Source organism: Protomyctophum bolini, assembly GCF_963924005.1.
Source record: "Protomyctophum bolini genome assembly, chromosome: 20".
Taxonomy (NCBI): Eukaryota; Metazoa; Chordata; class Actinopteri; order Myctophiformes; family Myctophidae; genus Protomyctophum; species Protomyctophum bolini.
This window is the reverse complement of record NC_137881.1, coordinates 16,874,247-16,901,692: the sequence shown is the minus strand read 5'-3', so window position 1 is coordinate 16,901,692 and position 27,446 is coordinate 16,874,247. Positions and strand designations below refer to the sequence as shown.

At 42.9% G+C, this 27,446-nt stretch overlaps 1 protein-coding gene across 1 annotated transcript in view; it reads left to right on the top strand.

The window, feature by feature from the left end:
• Positions 1-27,446, top strand: part of LOC308334920 (pyruvate carboxylase, mitochondrial-like) — a 378,126-nt gene that overhangs the window by 134,490 nt on the left and 216,190 nt on the right. The window contains exon 12 of the mRNA XM_080791818.1: positions 27,252-27,434. Coding sequence (XP_080647944.1) covers positions 27,252-27,434 — 183 coding nt within the window. The remainder of the gene's footprint in view (positions 1-27,251; positions 27,435-27,446) is intronic.

Genomic DNA, 27,446 nt, shown 5'->3' with positions numbered 1-27,446 from the left:
ACACACACACACACACACACGGTGCTATACTTTGTACTCGACTCCGAAACAAATATTGCATGCCCGCGCCTCTTCATCTGCCTGTCTGCCTCAGGACACATTTTAATTTGATTTACCTCTTTCAGAAAATATGAAAATAAGTTGACCCTGTAGTTGTACACAGTACATGAAGTAACTAAAAATTTAACCAAGCCAAGCACATGTTTAACATTCTCTGAAAGCCACAGTGGGACTGTGTGCTGCTGGCCATTCATTCATTTTTAATTAAAACGTCTGGGTGGCGTTTAGCCCTCACGAGTGAATGAGAGCGGGTGAGGAAGGTATATTTTGCCTGGTCATAGAATCACTCACTGAAATGTTAATGGCTCCCTTGGTCTGTTAACTCTATTTCCATCCCTCATTGAAACCAATGGGCTCCAAGCTGGCACTGTAGGAACCTTGTTTTGTCACTGGGAATGATGTGGCAATATTGAAATTCAAAATGTCAGTGTCCATCTGTAGAGAAATTAAACTACTGGGCATCATTAGCGGCAACCTAACCATATGTAATTTTGGTTTTTTCCTGCTACAATGGGGAAATTGAAAATGTCACAGTATGATCTAACTAATCCCTGGCTCTCGAGGCAGGAGTTACGCAAGGCAAGGCAAGTTTATTTGTGTTGCACATTTCAACAAGTGAATTCAAAGTTTTTTACATAAAAAAGAAGAGCATAAACACAGTGCAAAAGACTCAATTATAAAAAAACTGCCCAAGGTCACTGGCAGGCAGTGTCCACAGCCCTCCTATAAAAAAGCAGACAGAGTAGAATTGAAGTGTACCATTTCATCATGAGCATTAGTGAACATAGGTTGAAGTGTTACTGCTGTAGGCCTACTGTATATAAATGTGAGACATGGGTGTCTGATGTGGTTGTTCCCCCTCCCCACTCTTGTTTGTCTTTCCACTGCATACAGTCTTACTTACTTAGACTTGAACTTTTTTTTAATGTACTGCTTTATGCATTTGTTTGTGTTTAAGTGGTTCTGAGGTTCAGTGTATATCTTGGTGTTGTCTTTGATGGGGATGTGATTTTCCCATGCGTGTCTTCAATGCATGATATTTAGCCTTTCCCCTTGATACTGTCCCCCTTGTCTGTTTTGTACTGTTTGCTACCGGAAAAGTTCAGCAGAAAATCGAAATGTCGTCAGCTTTGATTTTCAAGTACATAATAAAGTAGACCTGCAGTTTTGTTCCAAATAAGTGGTGCAACAACAACAACAACAACAATGCGTCTCTTCACATTTACTATGTGGACAGAAAGCAGACCTGTCACCCAGATGACCTGAGAGGGGTCTGGGTGGTTCACAATGTCAAGAGATTGGAAGTGTATTATGTGCATTATATGGTTATGTAATTTTCGTTGAGTGTATATGTGTTATACCAATGATTCACCACACTTCATGTTGCTGCTACCAAACTACTTCTAGTTCTAACCAGACCCTCCTGAGTAGAGTATGACTCATGACACTTCTCAGCACTCCCCCATGTTGTTGAACATTTCAGACCCATATCTGGTTCTGAATTAGCCCATTCTGGACGGGAACGCCTTTTGGTGTTTTAAGCATTATGTTATGATTTAGCTATTGAAAAATGGCAGATCTACAAGCTCATAGTGCCGCGCTGAGTGCCGCGCTATGAGCTTGAAGTTCTGCTATTTTTGAGGCGCAAATCTTTGAATGTATATTCTTTCGTTTTTAACTCAAATCTTTGCTTCTGGGGAGGTCCCTGGAACAACATATTTTCAGATGGGGGTCGGTGGCCGAATGCATATAGTTTCTGGGGTCCTTGACATGAAATATTGAGCACCACTGATATAGAAACATAGGTATTTCAGAAAACTGACAGGATTTAGAAGAAAGTTTGTAACTTTCGAAGTCGGGATCTAAATGGGTTAGATCTGAATTTGATCTCAGGATGATTGCCTCCCTTTTAGTACAGCTGGCGCCGCCGCGAGCTAGCTTTGGGCTTGGTTTTGAAGTACCGTAGAGAGCACAGTACTTCAAAATTATATTTCAGTTCTTGTTCACCACCTGCCCCTCTTCATCAGCAATCACCGCTTCCCTTTTCATTCCGTTTCTCCACATGAATCCTGATTTTGGTGCGAAGGCAAAAGCTTCATGTGCTCTCTCATTAAAATGGCAATTCCTACAAATGAATTATTTGAGTGCAAAGTCCCGTCCCCCGTCCCCATCCATGCACGTATAGTGTCGCGTGTCTAATTATTGTTCAAATATTGGAATATAAATATTAAAAGGATATGCTGGACATCCTCGGGGTACACACACAACCCGCATGCACTGGCGACATGGGTGAGTTCCGAACTGGCTCATATAACCTTTGTTGGATATCATCTGCACTCCACGTCTACCCTTCTGCTAGCCAATGTTCTCTGCCACGCTCTGACGCACATGAGCTGGTGGAAGAGAAAGGGGCCATTAAAAGTCATCTTATTTTATATATATACATATACATACAGTATAAATATATCCAGAAGATGACAGTTTGACTCTTAAAGTCGTTGATCATTCGCGGCGCTGCAGCTGGAAGCATGAGTTCATCTCCTGCACACGGTGGAACGGTCAAATGTTAATTTAACTCTTGAAATCATACAAAAATAGAACAAAATGACGATATATATGCTTGCGTAGATCCAGCGTTCATGCATACAGTACATCACCTCCACCCCCACATCCTACAGTAACATCGTTCTCTCTCTCTCGGCCCCAGGCTATCCATTTATGTTTTGTCGTACCACCACCTGCTTTTAATTTTGCCTCATTCTTCTCACCCGTGGTGGAAAAAAAGTACTTATGTAAAAGTACCAATAACGCAATTTATAACTAGTCTGTTAGAAGTGAAAGTACGGAATTGAAAATGCACTCGAGTAAAAGTACAAAAGTATCGGCATCAAAATGTACTTACAGTACTGAACGTAAAAGTATACTCATATTGCAGAATGTCACACTTCAAATAATTGTATTGAAGTAAAATTAAAAAATTTGGCTCTGAGATGTAGTGGAGTAGAAGTAAAAGTACTGGAAATTGGAAATACTCAAGTAAAGTACAAATACCTCAAAATTGTACTTCAGCACAGTACTTAAGTAAAAGTGCTTAGTTACTTTCCACCACTGCTTCTCACCACCTGGCCTGTGTCTTGTCGACCTCCTTCTGGCCTCCTCCGTATCGCCTATATGGTCTCTCATGGCGTCCCAGCCGACTCTCCTCCCTCAGCTGTCTCTCTAACTTCACCTCCTGCCTCTCTCTGTCTCTCTCTTGCTCTCTCCCCTCTTTCTCTCTCTGTCGATACTGCCTCCTTATCCTTTGTCTGTTGTCTATATGTCATCTTTTCCTCCTCACCTCTATTGCCATTCCACTTCTCTTTCCTCTCACTCCTCTCTCTCCCTCTCTCTCTCTCTCTCTCTCTCTCTCTCTCTCCCTCTCTCTCTCTCTCCCTCTCTCTCTCTCTCTCTCTCTCTCCTATTGATCTCGCTCTCGCTGTCTGTCATTTATATTTCAGCGGCTTAGACCCCACCAGTGTTTATACTTTATCAGTTCAACGTTCAACAACAAAACTACTCAATCCTGAACAGCTGAGAGAGAGGAGAGTGAGACAGCGAGAAATAATGGAGTGAGAGAAATGGAGTGAGTGAGAGTGAGAGAAATGGAGTGAGAGTGAGATAAAGTGAGAGAAATGGAGTGAGTGAGAGAGAAATGGAGTGAGAGAGTGAGATAGAGTGAGAGAGAAATGGAGTGAGCGAGAGTGAGATAAATGGAGTGAGATAGACATGGAGTGAGAGAGACAGAGGGATATATTGAGTGAGAGAGAGTGAGAGAGACAGAGGGATATATAGAGTGAGATACATGGAGTGAGAGAGACAGATATATAAATGGAGTGAGAGGCAGAGATATAGATGGAGTGAGAGACAGAGGGAGAGATGAAGTGAGAGACAGAGAGAGAAATGGAGTGAGAGAGACAGAGAGAGAAATGGAGTGTGAGAAAAAGAGATAAACTGAGTGTGTGAGGGTGAGAGAAGGACAGAGGGAGTGAGATAGAGCAGATTATGTGAAAGCTCTCCATAACAACTTTGGACTGTGCAAAATAAAGGAAGTCGAGAAGCCCACATTACTTAAGCCCACATTACTTAAGCCCACATTACTTAAACCCACATTACTTAAACCCAAATTAAGCCCAATAACTTTAAGACAACAAGCATGGGAGGGAATTAAGAGAGGGGGGAGGGGAGGGGAGGGACTGATGGAGGAGATGAGATGAGGGGAGGGGGGGCAGGGGGGTCTGTGAGATGCAGAGAATGATAATGAAGATGCAGTAATAGAGACGGAGAAAGATGGAAGGGAGGGAGGAAGAAGTGGAAGTGTATTGACCTACTTAGCAAGAGGCTGCTTCTGTTTCAGAGAGAGAGAGAGAGAGAGGGGGGGAGGCTGTACTGGGGAAGGAAGAGACATGGGGGAGAGGAAAGAGGAAGATAAATGAAAGTGAGAAGGAGAGCCATACTGCATGGAGAAAGGAGGACTAGAGTAGCCAAGGGAGTGGCAGAGAGAGAAAGACTGAGGGATACAGAGATTTAGACGGAGGAGGGGAGGTATGGAGGAGCATACAGTAGTATAGTTAGAAGTAGAAACATCACATGCCACGGCAAGTGACGGCAACACTATACGGCTCATGTCTGTGGTGTATTAGTAGTAGCTGTTGAATAAACCCTCTCGAAGTGGGAAGAGAATATGTTGACTGAGAGAGAGCTGTCGTGTCAGTCTGACAGGTTTCTATCTAATGTGTGCCACTCGTAACAGCATATGAAAGACATGCACGCTCCTCCTAGCTACCTCACTCCTACATGTTTCACACCGAAACTACGTCCCTGTTTGCTTTATCGCGCCTTTGCTTTCTGTTTACCTCAGCATCTCTCTTTCTCTCTCTCTCTCACGTTTAATCTGTGTCACATTTAATTTCAGTTTTTCCACATTTTCCTCCCCTACGGTCTCACTTGACCTGTTTGTCATCTTTGACCCTCTGCACTTTAATTATCTTACCCCCCCCCCCTCTCTCTCCCTCTCTCTTCCCTCGACCCCCCCCCCCCCCCTTCTCTCTAGTGTTATTTCAGTGTATTGTCTGGGTGAGCTATAGAAAATGAGCTCAGTCCCACAGGCCAAAACGGACCAGTGCGGCATCCATTGATGAAATGCCACTCCAGCTGTGTGTGAGTGTGTGTGCGTGCATGCATGCATGCGCGCGTCCACAGGAGGTTGAGCTCAGCCCATTTGTGGCATCTCAGTGCATGACTGGATCATTAATGTGAGAACTGGGCCCGGGCAGAGGCGTTTTATCGTGGCTGTCGGGCATCAAACCTAGTGACATTATATACTGTTACTGTCTGTCAACATTTTTATGTTTGGTTTCTCGTAAGCCAAATGCCCTACTATACTACTCTATACCAAGCTCACATCGTGTCGCGTTCGCAACCGCATTGGATCCATGGGAACACTTTGTGCAGGTTTACAGAGCTCTTTCTGGGCAAGGACCCCCATCTTGATATGTATATTATAGCGGCGGACCCCCATCTGAAAATGCTTCCTTTGTGCCATGAGGGACCCCCAGAAGTGAGGATTTGTGTTAAAAGTATGAACACGGTGTGCAGGAGATGCACTCTCACTCTCTCTCTCTCTCTCTCTCTCTCTCTCTCTCTCTCTCTCTCTCTCTGAGTTGACCAATCAGCAGTGATAAGCATAGCTCTCCAAAACAGACAGGCTCCATTCATTGCGTCTGTCTGGTGCTCACACTGATCACTATAAGTGATTATGATTATTATATATTTTTTTGGTACTGTTTTTGGAACTCGTACTGTTTAGCATCTAATTGACATTTTTGTATATCCAATCATCACAGTATTACAAAGTATCTATCGGTACAGACAGCTGGTATTTACTGAATTTAATTAATACGTATTATTATTCATTATCACGCACCGTCAGGGCGTGCTCAAAAAATATTTATTACGCTGTTGATCCAAACATCTTCTGCCTTTTATCTGTGAGCTGAAATGGTTTAATGATAACCTCCTTGGCTTTAACATCATTCAAAACTAAGGAATTAATTGTAGCCTAGATGTTGGGCATGAATAGTAAAGAAGACAAAAGTCAGCATTAGGCCATAAAATAATAATTTATATTTATCAATCAAAGCATCTGTTGTCATTTCCTCAAAGATCTTGTAATTGTGAGAACTACTGATTTTGAAGGCACTTGTAGGATCGGCCTCAGGTCTTAATGGGTTAAAGCAGTGGTTTTCAACCAGTGGTCTGTGGACCACCCACCGGTGGTCCTCGAGGGCGTTCCAGGTGGTCCCCAGCTAAATGATGGAACGTTCCTAACAAAATGGACCCTTATATTAGATCTTTCACTCTTGAGAGCGTAAAATGAACAAGAGTTGTGACAAATCATGACAATAAACACAATGTTTTGGGCAGATCAAATAATTTGTAAGAAGAAGAAAAAGGCAGGATACAACACTTTTTGTTTTGTTTTTCTTCTTACAAATTAATCGGCCCAAAACATTGTGTTTATTCTCATGATTTGTCACAACTCCAGTTGGCTTTGTCCGCGGCGTAAACGTCTTTAGATAAATACTTTTTGAAAAGTCTATGCGGAAAATGGTAAATGGTGCATTTATATAGTGCCTTTATCCAAGGCACTTTACATAGATTGTGCATTACATTCACCCATTTACACACACATTCATACATCGATGGCAGCGGAAACCATGCAAGGCACCAACCAGCACATCGGGAGCAATTAGGGGTTCAGTGTCTTGCTCAAGGACACTAACTCTGGGGGAGCCCGGGTTCGAACTGGCAACCTTGCGGTTACAGAATGTAGGAGAATTGATATTTTGATCAACATTTGCCTGTCATCAATAGTACATGGAATTGTGGGCAAATTATTATCCAAATGACAACAACATGCTTTAGTGTTGGGTTTGAGGAAGCTAAATCTCATCAAATGGTGATCCATGTCTCAAATGCCCAATACAGTAATGGACCTTGTCCTTGATATGAAATAGCTACTGGAAAAAACCACTGGGTTATAAAGGTGTGTTATTGAAGGACGAGAGTGAGCATAAAGGGCATTATGAAAGACTCTTTTTCAGATAATCAGCGTTCAGCTAGGAGGCCTGTATGCTCCCTTTGGGAGAAACTATGGTGTCCTAGAAAGCAAAAAGAATTATCAGTCAGTCTGGCCATCACTGTGATGTCCTCAGGCAGGCATTACAATATGTCCCTAACGGGTCCATTTGGTTCCATTTGTACACTCTCAGAGTTCCATTTAACATTGATTTTACAATATGCTGTAAATTGGGGGTCCCAGGGATAGAAATGGCTAAAGCACTGAGAAAACTGTTGCGCCTTCTCATTTTTTTCAAACTTGACTACAGGAGCGGTGGTTTTCAAAAACAGAGGAACACTTGACAGAAAAAGACCCGCTCACTGTATAATAAAGTGCTATACGAAGGTCTTAGGACCGAAACTTTTGCTTTTTAATTGCACTTCGAGTACTTTATGAGCATGGTAAAATGAAAAGAAAACATAAATAAAAGTTTTCCTTCATTCTTTTTATACAGTCAGCAAGTATTTTTCTGTCAAGTGGTCCGTAGACTAATGCATGTCAAACCGTTTGAGAATCACTGATAGAGCCGTACATATCTTCTCTTATGGGGGGGTCCCTGGCACATCTCTTCAAATGCGGGCTGATTAGTGTCAATTTGGGGGTCATTGACATGAAAAAGTTTGGGAACCACTGTTGGTTAAAGCACTAAAGTCCATGGTTCCCTCTGCTATCCGGCTGACAGTAGTCATCCTTTAACTACATGATGGGCATGTCACAATATGGAACAGGGCTAGGTGTTTTCTGTGAACACATTTGGTGTACAAGGGAATTTTATATATATTTATATATATATTTTTTTACCTGATTCGTTTGCTGCCACTCGTTGACATAATAATATTGACCTAGGAATGTTGAAGTTATGCGTCCGACATAGTATAACTAACTTCTGCTGGTGGGTTGTTTAGTGTTGTGCGTATGGACTGGTCAACCCACTCTGTATCATTTTTGGTGTTCGATTAGAATTCACAAGACCAGCTCAGTGGGTTCAATCTCCGGCCAAGTTAAAGACTGTGAAAATGTACTATATATACAGTACATTTACTCAGGCCAACGTCTCCCTGCTTGGCCTGAGGAACACCAAGTTTTTTGCACTGCTGCATCTCATCGGCTCGTTTTTGACAGCCTGCCATAAGCTTTATGGAGACTAAAAAGTTTTCATAATTTGAGAGAGAACTTTGCCAGCCTCCGCTATAGCCAGCTGGAAGCAGATGGCTTACTGCCAGGCAAAGTATCCAGTATGCCAGTAAACTAATTGCAATAAAATAACAAAAGAGTATCAGAACTTTAACCCATTCAGAACGGGAACCCCTTTTGGGTTTTTTTAAGCATTATGTTATGCTTTAGCTATTGAAAAAATAGCAGATCTACAAGCTCATAGCACGGCACCGAGTGCCGCGCTACGAGCTTGTAGATTTACTATTTTTGAATAATCGTGAAAATGAGGCGCATATCATTGAATATACTGTATATTCTTTCAGAGCAAACGTTTTTTAACTCAAATCTTTGCTTCTGTGGGGTTGCTGGAACAACATATTTTCAGATGGGGTCGGCGGCCAGTTTCAGAAAACTGTCAGGATTTAGAAGCATTTGTAGAATCGTCCTCGGGTCTAAATCAGTTAACACACACACACACACACACACACACACACACACACACACACACACACCTTGATTGCACATTATTGCATCCGTTTGTAATTGACTTTGCTTTGTGAATGTACGTGTGTAGTGGCAGCATGCGGCTGCTAAAGTATTCAGCGTGGTTCGTAATGTAAATTTTATATTTTTATAAACAATTTTATAAGCACTTTGGATGCATCTATATTATGTGGTTATGATATGATGTCGTGTGAAAGTCACAACAAGCTTGTACATTAAAAACCAAAAAGTCTGTTCAACTCTAACCTGCCAAATACATTCAGGTTCAGGGTATTAAAAACACATTCTGCTTTGGGCTGTTTTCATTTGCAGAGCAAGTGTTCAGCATTTTTTTTACAGCACATCCATAATTTAGAGCGATACCTACAGTAGGTATTACCGGTACTTGTTTGAACATTTGCACTTAAAAAAATCACATCTCATTTACAACAGCTCACTTGCTGTATCTCCCAACACTACAGGGATGACACTGTGCCTTTATAACCCAGTGGTTCTCAAACCTTTTCATGTCAAGGACCCCCAAATTGACGCTCATTAGCCTGTGGGAAAGCGTCTGTGTAACAAATTAGGCTATTTCACACTTTGGCTATTCAATAATAGCAGATCTACAAGCTCATACCACGTCTCTTGGTGCCGCACTACGAGTGTGTAGATCTGCTATTTTTTTGAAAGATTGTGAATATTTTGTGCAAAGCTTTGAATAATGTATACCGTGTATTATTTTAAGGAAAACATTTTTAACTCTAATCTTTGCTTCTGGGGGTCCATGGTAGGCTACAGAATATTTAGAGATGGTGGGTCGGCGGCCAAATACATACAATTGTGGGGTCCTGCTCGACATGAAAAGGTTTAAGCACCACTGATATAGCTAGTATAGCATAGGATTATCAGAAAACTCAACTTAACACAATCATGTTATACATGTACAGTACATAGTTCAAATGCCTTCTAAACCTTTTTTGTGCCATGGACCCCAATTGACAATTTAGTCATTTAGCAGACACTCTTAATGTAGTGCCATTTACAGTAAGTCAAGAAACGGTAAGCTTAGAACCTAACATCCGTCTAACAGTGGAATATACTATATAATGAAACTATGCATATACACTATAGAGTGCTACAGTATGTCTACATTCAATTCTATATACTTTGCCGAGGACCCCCATCTGATTTCTTTATTATTTTGAGGGGCGCTATAGCCCCTCCTATGTCCAGCTTTGAGGGTTTGTGTAAACACACACATTGAAGATAAAAGTGTGTAAACTGTGATTGGCCAGAATGAGATGACGTATGATGATGAGAGTGCCTCCTCACTTCACGTTATTGTTTGTACAACATCGGGGTGTAAAAAGGTTTTGTGAATATGACCACCACAATGCAGATGGTCGCTGCTATAGCGATGTGTGTGTAAGCCTGCCGATACTTTTGGATATTTGTATTAATCATTCCATAATCCAGAGATAGATTCATTACAGTCTGCAGTTTGTTGCAGTGTGCCAATGATTTCCAATAGATCCAATGTATCTAGTCACCACTCACCGGCTCTAGTTAGTTTAATTTTTTTAAGCTAAAATTGCAGATCTATGAGCTCAACACAATTTGACACATTATGAGCTTGTAGAGTAGAATAGTTATTTATGTATTTATATAGTAGCATTTAAATAATTGAGAAATAGGCACCGGGAGGACAAATTCAATTAAGTCATTACCTCGCAAGAGAAATGAGTTCATGTAAAACAAATGAACAATTTATTGTTATTGGCCACGTACACGGCATGCAGTTTATTAGCAGGATACATCAATTGGTTTTTTTTGTTGGAGAATGCCCTTCAGCTGCAAAAGAGATTAATGGCGTGTTTGTTTTTGTGTGGGATGCATCGTGTTAAACACTCTATGATTGATTATATGGACCATGGTACGTAGCTTAACCCATTTAGGCCTGACGTCGAAATTAAAAAATATATATTTGAAATCCGCGCTATGAGCTTGTAGATCTGCTATTTTTCAATAGCTAAATTATAACATAATGTTTAAAACACCAAAAAGGGTTAAGCTTTTATTTGTAAAGAATGAAGTCGGATGAGTTCAATCTTTGCAAACACCAGCGGTGGAAAAAGTACTCAAAGGTTTTACTTTAGTAAAATGATCAATGTTGCAATAGAACTACTTATAGTTAGAAGTAAATGGAATTCAAAATACAATACAAAGGTATTGGCATCAACATGCACTTAAAGTACCAATAATAAAAGTACACATTAAGCAGAATCAAAATAGCAGATTTACAAGCATACAATGTGTAGCATCGCAGCGCATTGTGAGCTTGCTTTTATTTTAAATGGCCTGAAATATACTGCATATAGGGCTGAAGTGGTTAATGTATGCTGTGTAATGATAATCTAAATCTACAAAGTAACTAGTTAGTTAGTTAGTTTCAAATGAAAGTAGTGGAGTATTGAAAACTGGAAATACTCAAGTAAACACAAATACTTACTTTCCAGCAAGTAAGTATCTACTTACTGAAAAGTAAGTAGATTTACTTAAGTTCTGAACTTAAGTACAATTTTGAGGTATTTGTGTTTACCTTGAGTATTTTCAATTTTCAATACTTCTACTCTACTAAACGTCTCTTTTCCAAATATGGTACTTGTACTCCACTAAGTAAGTAAGTATCTATTACTTACTTTACGTACTTGACGTCTTAAAGTATGTGTTTTATGATGTCCTTATTTGTCTGTGCAGGCCGTGCTCCGGTTCATTTCAGTGCACCTCCTCTCCCCACAGTCCTACACATGGACATCACAAAGCTTTTAAAAAATAGTGTGAGGAGGACATCATTGGAACTTTAACTAAGAGTAAAGTCATGTCTTTTTTTGTACACTTACCACCCTGTTTTCGCCATGCGTTTTGACCCCTTATCCATAAACTGCCTGACCTTTTTTGCCTGTTTTGGAGAACATTTTTAAATGGTTCAAATAGCCTACAAGCTCACAACTTGCACTTCCTTGTAATGTGTGTGCAGCTTGCACCTGACAGTGATTGCCATTTTTCTTTGCCTTCATCGTCATGTTTGTAGGTCCATCCATATTTAGCTGGTTTGTATTTCGTGCGTGCGTGCGTGCGTTCCAGTGTTTAATATTGCATGAGTTTTTTCTGTGTGTGTGCGACTGTACGTGCGCGTACATCTGCACATGTCCTACACTGATGCGCTTTTTATTTTGTTCTCTCTTTTTTGTGCATGTATATACTGTCCATGTGCTGTTGCTGCCGGCAATGGCTATTTTGGACTAACCTTTCATGTTGCTTGTACAGCTGGGCTGCTGTTACTCAAAAGAGAATAAATGATGAGAAAAGAGGAGAGGGGAGCGTACAGGGCAGGCCCTGTCTCCATGCTCCAGTTTTAGGCGATAAGTTGACCACCGAAACGGTGGTTTAGTAAAAGCAGAGAGCGGCGAGTCGCTTATCACCGCAGCATGACGTCATTGTCGTCGTAGTATTGTCTGTGTCTGTGAGGTCTTTCTTCTGACCCGTTTTGAGATCTTTTAAGTTGATTATCTTTGCCCTATGAAGCTCTCAGAAGGTTCCATGACTTCATCTGAAGCATTTTCTAAATAATTAATTTAAGCATACTTATACCATCTCTGCCTATTTGTTTTTCCGTCAAACTGACCCCTGTCACCCTTTCAGACAGCCCATTGTTCAATTTAACACAATTTATACCCAAGACATCCACAGACGTCCTAGGAATTACCGCATGTAGTGCCCAGGACGTCTTGGTAAAAAAAGAAAAAAAAGTGGGTACCCCACGTCCCCATTTTGAAAGAATGAAAGGGCACATACCTCGCTGGGAGGTTGAAGGTGTCAAAGCTTCTGGAGACGGTAGCCAATAACATTGCAGGAAAAGAAAAACATGTATTTTTGACCTGAAGTCAGCTTGTGTGGTACAGTACCTGGCCTTACTACAGTCATGAGAGTGTTAATCCATCAAGACCTAATGTGTTCTAAAACATGACAGTTTTTCAATGTTTCTACTGTATGTCAGTGGTGCTCAAACTATTTAATTTCAAGGGCCCCCAATATCATACTGTATGTAATTGGCTGCCGACCCCCATCTGAAACGATGTTGTTCCAGGGACCTTCCAGAAGCAAAGATTTGAGTTAAAAACGTTCGCTCTGAAAGGATATATACTCAAAGATTTGCGCCACATTTTCACGATCTTTAAAAAATAGCAGATCTACAAGCTTGTACCGCAGCACTCGGTGCCGCGGTATGAGCTTGTAGATCTGCTATTTTCAAATAGCTAAAGTATAACATAATGCTTTAAAACATCAAAAGGGGTTCCCCTCCCAAAATGGGTTAAGGGCGGAGACCTTGAGGTGCGAGGATGAAAGAGGGCTGGCCGGATGAAAACCCGTGGAATTAAGGAAAAGGGGACGAGAAAGGAGGAAGGAAGAGAGAAGGGAAGGGAGCGAGCGTCCCAAGTTGGATTGAGGAGAGGAGAGAGTAATGAGGGAACCAATACAGAGATGTGATTAACCATGAGGAAAGGCAGAGGGAGAGATATGGAGAAAGTGTTTGGAAGAGGGGGAGAGGAATCACTCATTAGGGTCATTATACCTCCATCTGGAGCTCTCGTGCCACACACTCGCACGCGCACAGATTTGTTGACAGTCAATTTACTGTAAGCAACTTTACAATAATGTAGTTTAGAACCATTAAAATCCACATTTAATGTTGTGTTACTTTATTTAATAACCGGGCGGGCGGGCGGTTTGGAAGGAAGGAGAGTGAGGAGTTAAGACTCAAGACAAAGACAGGCATACCCTGAAGACAGAGAGAGAGGAGAAGAAGAAGAAGAAGTGAGGAGTGGCAGCAGGGACATAATGTTTTTTTTGCCAACAGGAGTGAAAAGTTGAGCCGCTGCAGAGAGAGATGAGAGAGATAAATTGATGGTGAAATCAAAAGGATAGAAGGGAGACTGAAAGTGAAGGAGAGGGAGAGGCTGAGTGGCTCTACTGGGGATTCAGGACCTGACCCCGGTCGGTCACTCCGTTTCACATGAGCTTAGACGAGCAGCGATCAAGCACAGCCAATTAGATAGACTTACTATGGTGGCCCCTGCCCTGCCTCCATGTCAGTGGCAACAAACACTCCCTAGAAATTCTTCTCGTTGCTGCAGTTTTCAACGGAATTAAATGTCGCATTTGTTCAAATAAGCGGTAATATTTCCCGGTGATTCTAAGGCTGACCTTGTGTGACATTGCAGTGTAACTAAGGGAATTTATTTTTTTCTTGCCAGAGGGATGTTACAGAGATGAGGGAACCTCCTCTGTTTTAGTCGCACTGTTACTACTACAGTATATAAAAGCTTGTGTGTGTGTGTTGGTGTGTGTGTTCGTGTGTTCGTGTGTGTTCGTGTTCTTAGATCCAGGCCCAGGGAGTGTGGGAGTGAGTTTTTGTTTGTTGGCACAGTGTGATTCTTTGGAGGAGGAATAATCGTTCTGTACAATGTTAAGTCTTTGTCACATTCAACAACTTTGTTTCACACAGGAGCCTCTGTAATATACTGAGCTGGGTGTTTATCAATGGCCATGGAATATTCAATAATGTTCAACAAACAACCACTGCTACTACGTATACTAGCAAGCATTAAGCAACCCATTCAGAATACTCTCTCTCTCTCTCTCTCTCTCGCGCTCTCTCTTTCATATAATGTTCTATCACACATGTTATGGCATTTACTGTGCATACAGTACATGAGCAGCTTTCCCCCGGAGAAAAAGCTCCAGTTACTTTGCTAAAGTAATAGGGGTGTGTGTGTGCGTGCGTTCGTGTAGTTTTTTAACAAGGTTACAAAGTGCTTCGCTAAAGGAAAAAAAAAGCCCAGCTCAAATAAAACCTATTTAGAGATAAAGAACAGCCGATATAAGAATTCAACGAATAAAAACAACACAGGATTCATCGACGTTGGGCGATAAAAAAAAGTTTAAAACAGTTGTGAAATGATAAAACCTATATTCAAGAATCCATAAACACATATATAATAGGCTTTAAACCATAAAGGGCGATAACATAAAGTTTAATACAGTTGTGAAATGATAAAACCTAAATTCAAGAATCCATAAACACATATATAATAGGCTTTAACCCATTTAGGCCTGACGTTGACATTTTAAGAAATGTCTTCTAAATTCTGCCAGCTTTCTGAACTACCTCATGTTTCTATATCAGTGGTGCTCAATATTTTGTGTCATGGACCCCAAAACACATATCTACGTAATTGGCCACCAACCTCCATCTGAAAATATGTGTGAGTGTTGCAGCCCTTCTGCTTTTGCAGATTTTTTTCTCTTGTTTTTGCCGTGCAACAGTGACACGCAGCCATTGGTCAATATGGCATGACGTGCTGTGAAGCTCGCAGACAAGCTATTTCAGTGAGTGACACTGTCAGTGTCAAAGTATAAGTTAACACTTACGCTGCTCCCTGTTGATAACACGATAGGATCTGGAAATAACCACCACAGTTCACAGTACCTGTACACAGAGAAGGCTGAGGCACAGTGTCAGTAAATCCATTTTGTACAACGATTTGGAACGCCATTTAAAGTTTCAAAGATGGTCAATACAAATTTAAAGTCAATACAGCATTAAGGTGGCAGTGTTAAGTTGTTGGCTAGCACAGGAGGTAGCGTGTTTGTACTGAGAGACTGTGTCCTCATCTCAGGCCTAAACTTCAGACCGCAGACAAATCCAAATTTGTTTCTCAAAATCTGATCTTCATAGGGTGGACTGTATCACTGTACACACAGTTATGTGGCGAAGTGATCTGATGGGATTTGTGTATTACGACAATACTGAGTAATACTGAGTAATACTAAAATGACAATGACAATATGACAATGACAATACTAGTAATACGATGGTGTCTCGGGGTGCATACTTAGTTTAGACTAGTTATTGGTTAGACATAAGTTTGTTGAGGGGTGCGTTAAGACGACCGGATCAAGGTCGGTGGGTGGTGCGTTAAAACGACCAGATTAAGGTTGGTGAGGGGTGCGTTAACACGACCGGATTCAGGTTGGTAGGGGGTGCGTTAAAATGACCGGATTAAGGTTAGTGAGGGGTGCGTTAAAACGACCGGATTCAGGTTGGTGAGGGGTGCGTTAAAACGACCGGATTAAGGCTGGTGAGGGGTGCGTTAAAATTACCGGATTAAGGTTTGTGAGGGGTGCGCTAAACAACCGCATTGAGGTTGGTGAGGGGTGCGTTAAGGGTTGGGAGAGGGTTAAGGTTAGGTTTAGGTGTGCTGCACCCTAACCCCCGAGGTTAGGGTGAGGGTTTGAGATAGGTTGTAGGACTAATGCCACAGTGCTATTTTTTATGTTAATAGTCATAGATTGTTATAAACATTTTTGCTCAAAATTGTTAAGAAATATCATATAGTTTTGTTTCGGATCCGTTTTTACTTTTTCCTGAAAATGGTATTTATTGCTGTTCACACTTGATAAAAAACCCCAATTTATTTCAATCTGATTTGTGATGCTATTCTGAATTATCCTCAGAACTAATTCCCCTTTTCTGCATGTCTATCTTCCACTTGTGCTCCTTCCGTCACACGCTCTGTCAATCCTGTATCGAATATAAATATAATGTAAGACTGTAACCGCAGTGGCTAAATTGACACTTATTGATTATCACGCCGCTTGGGGCTAGAATAACGGCTGAGGTGGCAACATGAAGGTACTGTATATGATTCTACTTCACACGTGAGGCTTGTGCTAAATAATATATATAGAGACGTGGGTTTGCACTGACAGGCTGCCACTGACACGCATCTCAATTATTCAGCTACTACATTAATTGTGGTGGTATAGTTTGTTAGAACAATATTGGCGTTCCCTGGCACCTCTGACCCGCACGCACAGCCACACACACACACACACACACACACACACACACACACACACACACACACACAAAACACACACACACACACAGCTTGGCTTAGAATCGAAAATAGAGCTCAACTAGACCCTATACTCTACTGTCCAATTAGATGAAGAAATATCGCCCACAGAGTGGAGGGCTGTATATACAGTTAGCCGCTGTTGTTGCTATTATTTCTAAATGTGGCACTACTGTACAGCAAATGCTTGGCGTCATCATTATATTTCTAAACATCCGGTATTTATTTTTTGCTCCATTTAGACACTATAGGCCGTTGAGGTGAGAGGAATCTTGCGTGACGCACAGAGAGAGAGAGAGAGAGAGAGGTGTGACAATGGTGTACGACATACGTTCCAATGTGTTGTGTGAACCGACGGAGCCCTATGGAAGGGTACTGTTTTCCAAATTGCTTTGTTCGAATTTCCGTGCATTTATGGACTACAGTCGGTGCCTCAAAGCAGCCCTTTTTTACAGATAGCCTACAGGTCCGCATCCCATTATAAAAAAGCGTATAGACGGCGATTTATTTCTTTTATTTCTTTTTTATTTTCATGCCACCACCAGACAATTTGGCGTGAGTGGGAGGCTTTTGAAGCATTTTATTTTCCACCGGCAACAAAACTGGTCAATTACCAGCTATTGTGAAGTCTTCTCTCTCCTTTTCGCTCTCGTCTGCTTGCCTTCCTTCTTCTCCCCTACAGCCTCCCTTCTGTCTCTCACGCAGCTCTGCTTCAATTATTAAGCCATCAAGACCGCAAAACGCATCTGTGTCACCTCGTATACAGCTTTTAACCACTTTAACCATTATTCTAAACTTTAGCCGTTGGAAAAATAGCAGATATACAAGCTCAGACTGCCGCACTACGAGTTTGTATATCTGCTATTTGTTTTAAATCGTGAAAAGGTGGAGCATTTTTTTAAAATATATACATTATATTCTTTCACACTAGCAAAGGTTTTTATCTCGTATATTTGCTTCTGGAAGGTCCCTCCTGGAACATTTTTTTTTCGATGGGGGTCGGCGGCCAATTACATATAATGTCGGGGGTCCTTGACATGAAAAGGTTTGAGCACCACTGACAGATCTACGAGCTTGTAGATCTGCTATTCTTTCACAGGGAACATTAAAAAAATTCAAATCTTTGCTTCTTTCAGATGGGGGTCCGCAAATACAGATAATTCTGGGGATCCTTGACATGATGAAGGTTGAGCACCACTGACATAGAAACATGTTTTTTTTCCCTGAAAACTGCCATGATTTAGAAGATTTATTTTGTCGAATCTGGTCTCAGGTCTCAGTGGCTTAACACTGCTCTTGTAGCTCCTCTCTGTTGCCACGGTCTTGTTTCATAAGGTCTGTCTCTCGTCCTCCATCTCTCTCCTCCATCTCTTCTCAGCCCTAAAGGCTCAGTCTGCATGCACCTCTCTAATTGGCACCTGATCAGTTGGAGCTCAGATATAGCCGTCACTCTGCAGCTGCAGTATATAATATATGTGGCTGTCAGGAGTGGTGCTCCAGGATGCCTGTGCAGTTTTTCAATGCACAAAGTTGTATGTGTGTGTGTATATATGCACGCATGCACGCACACGCGCAGACACGCATGCATACGCACACATTAACAATTGCATACATTTAGTGTGTGCATGCATTGCATTCAGTACCAGAGAGAGAGAGGTGGGGTAAGGTGTTAGACCAATGGCTCTATTTTGGTCACTGCCTAGTGCCTATACGGGAGGCATACTATGGTCCGACGGAGCATTGGTTGGACATGCGTCCGCACCTCGGACTAGCGCCTGCTCCCGTTCATTGGTTCGACATGCGTCCGCACCTCGGACTAGCGCCTGCTCCCGTTCATTGGTTGGACATGCGTCCGCACCTCGGACTAGCGCCTGCTCCCGTTCATTGGTTGGACATGCGTCCGCACCTCGGACTAGCGCCTGCTCCCGTTCATTGGTTCGACATGCGTCCGCACCTCGGACTAGCGCCTGCTCCCGTTCATTGGTTCGACATGCGTCCGCACCTCGGACTAGCGCCTGCTCCCGTTCATTGGTTGGACATGCGTCCGCACCTCGGACTAGCGCCTGCTCCCGTTCATTGGTTCGACATGCGTCCGCACCTCGGACTAGCGCCTGCTCCCGTTCATTGGTTCGACATGCGTCCGCACCTCGGACTAGCGCCTGCTCCCGTTCATTGGTTGGACATGCGTCCGCACCTCGGACTAGCGCCTGCTCCCGTTCATTGGTTCGACATGCGTCCGCACCTCGGACTAGCGCCTGCTCCCGTTCATTGGTTCGACATGCGTCCGCACCTCGGACTAGCGCCTGCTCCCGTTCATTGGTTGGACATGCGTCCGCACCTCGGACTAGCGCCTGCTCCCGTTCATTGGTTCGACATGCGTCCACACCTCGGACTAGCGCCTGCTCCCGTTCATTGGTTGGACATGCGTCCGCACCTCGGACTAGCGCCTGCTCCCGTTCATTGGTTCGACATGCGTCCGCACCTCGGACTAGCGCCTGCTCCCGTTCATTGGTTCGACATGCGTCCGCACCTCGGACTAGCGCCTGCTCCCGTTCATTGGTTCGACATGCGTCCGCACCTCGGACTAGCGCCTGCTCCCGTTCATTGGTTCGACATGCGTCCGCACCTCGGACTAGCGCCTGCTCCCGTTCATTGGTTCGACATGCGTCCGCACCTCGGACTAGCGCCTGCTCCCGTTCATTGGTTCGACATGCGTCCGCACCTCGGACTAGCGCCTGCTCCCGTTCATTGGTTCGACATGCGTCCGCACCTCGGACTAGCGCCTGCTCCCGTTCATTGGTTCGACATGCGTCCGCACCTCGGACTAGCGCCTGCTCCCGTTCATTGGTTGGACATGCGTCCGCACCTCGGACTAGCGCCTGCTCCCGTTCATTGGTTGGACATGCGTCCGCACCTCGGACTAGCGCCTGCTCCCGTTCATTGGTTCGACATGCGTCCGCACCTCGGACTAGCGCCTGCTCCCGTTCATTGGTTGGACATGCGTCCGCACCTCGGACTAGCGCCTGCTCCCGTTCATTGGTTCGACATGCGTCCACACCTCGGACTAGCGCCTGCTCCCGTTCATTGGTTGGACATGCGTCCGCACCTCGGACTAGCGCCTGCTCCCGTTCATTGGTTCGACATGCGTCCGCACCTCGGACTAGCGCCTGCTCCCGTTCATTGGTTGGACATGCGTCCGCACCTCGGACTAGCGCCTGCTCCCGTTCATTGGTTCGACATGCGTCCGCACCTCGGACTAGCGCCTGCTCCCGTTCATTGGTTCGACATGCGTCCGCACCTCGGACTAGCGCCTGCTCCCGTTCATTGGTTCGACATGCGTCCGCACCTCGGACTAGCGCCTGCTCCCGTTCATTGGTTCGACATGCGTCCGCACCTCGGACTAGCGCCTGCTCCCGTTCATTGGTTCGACATGCGTCCGCACCTCGGACTAGCGCCTGCTCCCGTTCATTGGTTCGACATGCGTCCGCACCTCGGACTAGCGCCTGCTCCCGTTCATTGGTTCGACATGCGTCCGCACCTCGGACTAGCGCCTGCTCCCGTTCATTGGTTCGACATGCGTCCGCACCTCGGACTAGCGCCTGCTCCCGTTCTTGCGGTTATGGTTAAGTTAAGGTTTGAGGTGGGTTGTCGTTTTTCGGACCAATGACTAGTCGGACCAAACGCATACACCTTAGCTATATCTTGCACCACCCCTTATACCCATTATCCCTAAACTTAAATAGCCGATCTTACAAGCTCACAACGTGTCAACTAGCCAATGTAGATTGGCTAGTTGAACTATTTTAAAGGGTAAATAAAAACAAAATTTTCTTTCTTTTGTGAGTACCTTTTTTGTATGTATGTCTGTATTGAGACTTTTATGGTTTGGCTCATTAATTTATCATAAACAAGCAACATAATATTGATTAAAATGCTACTCCATGGCCTTATTGGTTTGTAACTTTGCCATCAAGGTCACAGAACGCACGCTCACAACACTGAAATAGAGAGCTCCTTCTTGCCGTCTAAACATGTCAAACCCGCAGTGGCCCCCTGAAGCAAATCATAAAAACTAAATAAATAATAATTGAAAAATATAAATAGCGTGTGTTGCAGAGAGAAGGGAAGCCAGTTGGATTCATTTCAGTTCTTGAAAAGCTGTCTTGGAGACGTCGTCTGGCTCTGGCACTAATGAAATACGCATGGGTTTTATTTGAGTATCCTGCTGACTGAAACGTTCTGTGATGTCTGAGATGTTTCCATGGCTCATTAAGGTTATACCGTTTCTGTCGCCAGTGAGAGTGATCCAGGCGCTATTACTTTGAAAGAACGCTTGGTTAACAATGTAGTTAATCAGCCTTTTTATTATGCATTTGTTATATTATAGTAATTATTATTATATATTATCTTTCTTTTATTTTACTTAACATAAGGTAAGCGCCGACAGATGGCTGGCCTCCCTCAGAGATGAACAGCAGGCTGGGAAGAGACGAGTGGATACTGTAATGAGCCTGCTAAATTATTTTATTATTTTTGATTATATATTTTAACCCATTTAGAGCCATTTAGACCTACGTAGACTCTAAAAAATGTCTTCTAAATCATGACGGTTTTCAGAAAAACCCATGTTTCTATATCAGTGGTTCTATTTCATGTCAAGGACCCCAGAAATAATAATTGGTCGCCATATTAGCTCAGGCACATATGAGCAAATTTCTCCTTTCATTGTCGATGGCAAATATGAGACGTGTGGGGACGATAGGTGTATATCAAAACACTAGATTAGTGGACAAAGTAGTGAGTTGACTAGAAGGTAGAAATGGTGGAGACTGGAGAGACTGACGTAGACACAGAGAGAGAGAGAGAGGTGGAATCGATAATGCACTGCATGAATCAGATCATGAATCAGAGTATGAAAGAGATGCTGAGCAGTGAAACATTGGACGGGGGAGAGCTTTGTCAGAACATCAACAGAGAGCGTGGGGTTGTATTGTAACATAATTGCGTTCACTCCGGGTGTAACAGTCTGGATGAGACTACTGTATTATACCAACACATGCTGGGTGTCATAGGTCAGAGTCAGTTTCGGCAGTGGAAGTGTGCTCGCACACCGTGCGCCTGCATATCTACAGGCAAAGCATGCGTGTGTGCGCAAGTTCTTTGATCCGGGTATTGAGATAATTGCGATTCATCTGCTGATCACTGAGATCGCGTTGCAGAGCTTAGGGGGTGATTCTAGTTTCAGAGAGAGAGAGAGAGAGAGAGAAAGAGAGGGAAACTGGGAGACTGGGTTTCAGCTCCTGTAATTACCTATTAGCTTCAGTGCAGAGAGAGAGAGAGGCAGCTCTCTGGCACAGTAGTCCATCTACTTGTAATGTCTGTAAGGTACGCAGACAGATAAAGAGGAGGGGAGCGTTTTTCTTGTTAGATGTGAACCCCGAGGTAAGAGGATTTGACACCTCGCCTTAAATTATTAACAAGGCACTTGTCTTTTCACCTTGACTCATCTCTCCTCATTTTCTCTCTCTCTCACACACTCAATACGCATCATGAAGTGTGACCGCCCGGGCCACCATTAGCACGACAGACATGTAAATATGAATAAATATGCTAATCGTGACATATGAGGCAGTTGTGCACATGCACCTCCGAGTTACAAATTGACCGACCGCCCAGCGGAGTGCGTGGGATGATAAGCGGTTCATGTACAGTGTCATTTTATTTGACAAGGGAGCACAGCGCAGTGACTCCCACGTGCACACGGGGATCAAATAAATGACAAAGCATTTATTTGTAATGGTTTTCAGCAAAGATTGTGGTGGGAATTGAGAAATAAATAATAAATAAATAAAAAGTACGATATAATACAAGACAATGACAGCTTGGCACGCGCGACAGTAACTTTTATGTTTTGTAGAAGAAGCAAACTAATATATTATTTTATGCCCTTTATTTTACATGTGTACACAACAGTGTATACTTGAAACATTACTGTACTGTAAAAAGTTTTTTTTCCCCTTGATCTTTATATATTGTTTTGTATAATAGTATTAGTTTACTATAATTAGATTAATACACGATAATCAACACTAACACTTTAATTTTTCACACAGGCACAAGTCATACAAATACGTGTCCAATCAATCATCCAATAGAAGCAAACGGCATAAACAATATTAGTTTGCCTCTTCTACAAAAATAAAAGTTACAAGTTACTGTCGCGCGTGCCAAGCTGTCATTCTCTTGTACTTTATTATTTCCCACCATGGATTAACCTCGCGTCTCGGAGGGGGCAAGACGGGCAGTGTCGGTAGGCCAATCAGAGGCAGGCAGGGCGTTACCATGTCTATGCTCAGACGTAGAATAGATATACGCTTAGTGCATGTGTCATTCTCAGACTTCTTTCGTGCCAAGGACTCCCTAAAATGGCATGTATTTGGCCGCAGTGAGCTTGTAGATCTCATATTTTTTGAGAACCACTATTCTATATCCCAAAACATATGTTTTTATATATAGCTAAATCGGAAATGACAACGGATGCTTTCCCGGTTTTTAAAGGTTAAACATGGCACTCTTTTGTTGGCCATTTTCAAAAAGTAGCTAATCTACAAGCTCACAACATTTGGCTATTTTAACGTACGTCGTACAACAAAGTATATGTGGGTGTTGAGTGCCTAATTGAACCATGTCAAAATGTGAACACGTCGCTTGAATGTGTCACTGTTTTATTTTTATTTCATACCTGCATTCTATTGGCATAAGTAAAGTAATTCTATTGGCACATTTTTTTCAGCGAGCTGCTCCCAGCCGTGTACACGAACAGAGCACATAACGGCATGATTATGTCCCTGCACACTCAAGCCAACCCAGTATGGATTTAATGAAAATGAAACGAGGGACTGTTGTTATAAGTGCAGTATTTTCTACTTTGACACGATTACCAAAATCCCCCCAAGGACGTGTGAAGACGTACAGTAGGCAGGTTGTGTGACAGCAGAAAAAGAAAAAAATGGCAAAGCAAGACCAGACGAGTGCTTAGGTTTGACACTTGCACAGCTGCTGTTTGTTTTTCAACCATGACAACACGTTGGGTGTCTGTGGAGAAAACATACAGAGGTACAGAAGGTGTGTGTGTGTGTGTGTGTGTGTGTGTGTGTGTGTGTGTGTGTGTGTGTGTGTGTGAGAGATACCAGTGGTGTAACGTACAGCTTTCCAGTACTTTAACTTATATTGTACTTCACTAGATGTATTATTATTATTATCACAAAACATACATTAACCACTTCAGCCCTATATACATTCCGGCCATTTGAAAGTAGCCCGATCTGCAAGCTCACAATGTGTCGCGATGTGACGCATTTTGAGCTTGCAGATCTGCTATTTTCAAAAGATTAGTATACATTTGAAACACTTGAAATGGCACATTCTGTGCAATATGTACTTTAACTACATTTTGACGTCAATAGTGTTGTACTTTTACTCAAGGACGCACAAGGGTCTCAGTTCCATTTCCTTCTGGCTTAGTCTCATCATAAATTGTCCTTGAGCAACACGCATAATCCCTTCTGCCCCTGATGAGCAAGCAGGTCAGTTGGTGCGTTGCATGGTTGCCTCCACCTGTTGGCATGTGGATGTGTGTGAATGGACTATCGTGATGCACATTGGAGGAAAATAACCTCTTTGGTAAAGGGGTTAGGCCATATAGAAATGCAGACCATTTGAAATGGCCCTGCCGTGCCGTGCTCTCATAAAGTGTCATATTGCTTCGGCCTGTGGGGGAATAAAAAGTGCCCACCACATTGCTGTAATAAACGGATAAACCACAGCAGTATGAAACCACTGCAGTTCATAAAGAAGTGCTGTTGTTTTAGATTGGCCAGATGAAAACAGATCTCAGTGGGAAGTGACTTGGTGAAAGGACACAGAAAGAAAGCCTGTTCAGGAGGTACTGTAAACTGTGTGACATAATGAGTAATGGCTGGCTTCGTCTATTGTTGTTATCCCCGTAGAGAGACAGCCATAGCTTTTACTGAAGCAACACCATTCACTGCTCTTTCATCAGGGAATGATTTAAATGTTATCAGTTAACGGCCGGCCTGTCTGTGCAGTGAAGAAGTTAACCCATTTAGACCTGACTTCAAAATTTAGAAAATGTCTTCTAAATCATGACGATTTTTCAAAAATAGCAGACGTACAAGCTCGTAGCTTGTAGGTCTGTAGATCTGCTATTTTTCAATAGCTAAAGTACAATTACAAAAGGGGTTCCCGCCCATAATAGGTTAAGAACATATGGGGATAACCATATGTTCTCATACCATTCTCCTTTTGTCCATACATTTTTACAGTCTTAAGTTTCCAACCTTGAATTCAAACGACTTTGAAACTGTATACATCTCATGGCGGTATCACGTGAAGAGACAGTTGGCGTCGTGTACTCTTTCTTCTCATTTCATACCTGGCTCGTTAATTAATATCTGTCTTTCTTTGTTGTTTGTTTGTGTCATGTGGAAGTTATATTGCAATGCGTGATTAATATGCGTCATCCATCAGCCATTGTTTGAGGACTCACAATTGGATTTTGAGAATTGTCTTTGTAAACAACAAGGTGTTGTTGAATGCAGATTGTGCGGCAGCGTTGAGGATTTAAATGGATTGAACTGGATACAATGGCTAAGGTAAACGAGCAACAACAGTGGGGTGGATGTTGAAGTTAATGTGGAGGGTAATGGAGGATGGCACTCTTCATATTTCCTCATTCACCACCTTGACAGAACAGGTTTAACCCATTCTGACCTGAGATCAGATTCATACGAGGTTTCCACTGGACACACACTGGTCTGATGAACCCATTCTGACCTGAGATCAGATTCTAAAAATGTCAGTCGTTCTTCGAATTTTTCAAAAATAGCAGACCTACAAGCTCGTATCGCGCCACTCGGTGGCGCGATATGAGCTTGTAGATCTGCTATTTTTCAATAGGTAAAGCATAACATGATGCTAACACCAAAATGGGTGCCCGGTCAGAATGGGTTAAAAGGAAAGTGAGCTTAATGTTTACCTAAAGCCGGGGTTTCATTGTGTACTAACGTCACTTAGCATAACAGGAAAAAAATGTAGGACTTAGCTTTGCATTATAATAGAAAAATGCATTCCTCTCAAAAGAACTGCACTTTCTCATTTTGTTCCAATTTTGTTGAAGGCGTATTTGCTGTTAGTTGTTCACTCACCACATATCTGCGGCTCTAGCCCCGGTTTATGTTCAATTTCATTTGTCCAGGTTTCTCACTCCATGTTCACCCTTCCGCAACATAATGAGTTCTCTGCCCATACAGTATGCGGTAATGTAGATTTAATAATAACAACATAATGAGTTCTCTGCCCATACAGTATGCGCTAATGTAGATTTTTTTTTCTGAGCAAATCTGCTGTGCAAATGTTCCATTTTTTTCCCTGATCTCTGCGACGAGGCCATCCATCAAACCTTAGTCAAAGACGGAGACGGTTTCACAAGACAAATCTATGCAGATGAAATAATGAGTTTGAATAATAAACACACAAAGACTGATGGCTGGGTGATTAGACTATAGCTGTGGACATAAATCGCCCGTTTATTGTCTAGGGAAAATCATATCATTATCATCAGATATTGTTAATGTTGATTTTGACGGCACAAATTTAGTTTTAGTCATTCTTTTTGCAACCCCAGGACGCATTTACTATGGAATCTTGCATTTCCCGTCGGTGTGTCATACCAGGCAAGCCCCCAGGTCATCGTGACATCACGTTGACATCAGCCACCATATATGGTCATCGATAAATCACGTGACATCATCAGGGTTGGATAGGTCGTGTCATAGTAATTGCGACCTGCTGTCACAGTTAAAGCCTACAAGCTGCAACGTGTTGTGAGCTTGTAGATCTGCTATTTTCAGAATAACACACACGCGCGCGCGCATGTGCACACACACACACACACACACACACACACACACACACACACACACACACAATGCCCCCGGGATGTTCAGATATAATGGGGTTGTTTAGGGAAAGAGTTTCATGTACGTACTGTAGGCCTGCCTGGAAAATTCAATCCGAGGCTGTATTTTTTTGGTTTGGGAGTTGATTATTTTGACCCAAAGAGGTCTGTTTTGTTTTAATTAAATGCCTCATTTATACCAATCTCCTCTATTCCCTTCAATAGATGTGATGAGTCGACGGGTCCTCAACTCTGTAAACACCATCTCACTGTACACATGATGCCATGTTCTGTACCATGCTGCTTTGAGATTCATAACTAACTCCTCTTTCAGAACACATCACTGCACGTTGTACGCTGCAGTTTAAAAAGAATGGTTAAAGTGGTTGTATTTTGATGAAGTCTGTAATGTCTCTCTCTCTGTCCTCAGGTGTTCCGCAGCGGCGAGGGCATGGGCATCCGTCTGGACAGCGCGTCGGCCTTCCAGGGCGCCGTCATCTCCCCGCACTACGACTCGCTGCTGGTCAAGGTCATCGCCAGCGGCAAGGACCTGCAGATGGCCGCCAGCAAGATGAGCCGCGCCCTGGCCGAGTTCAGAGTCCGAGGGGTCAAGGTAGGACACCTC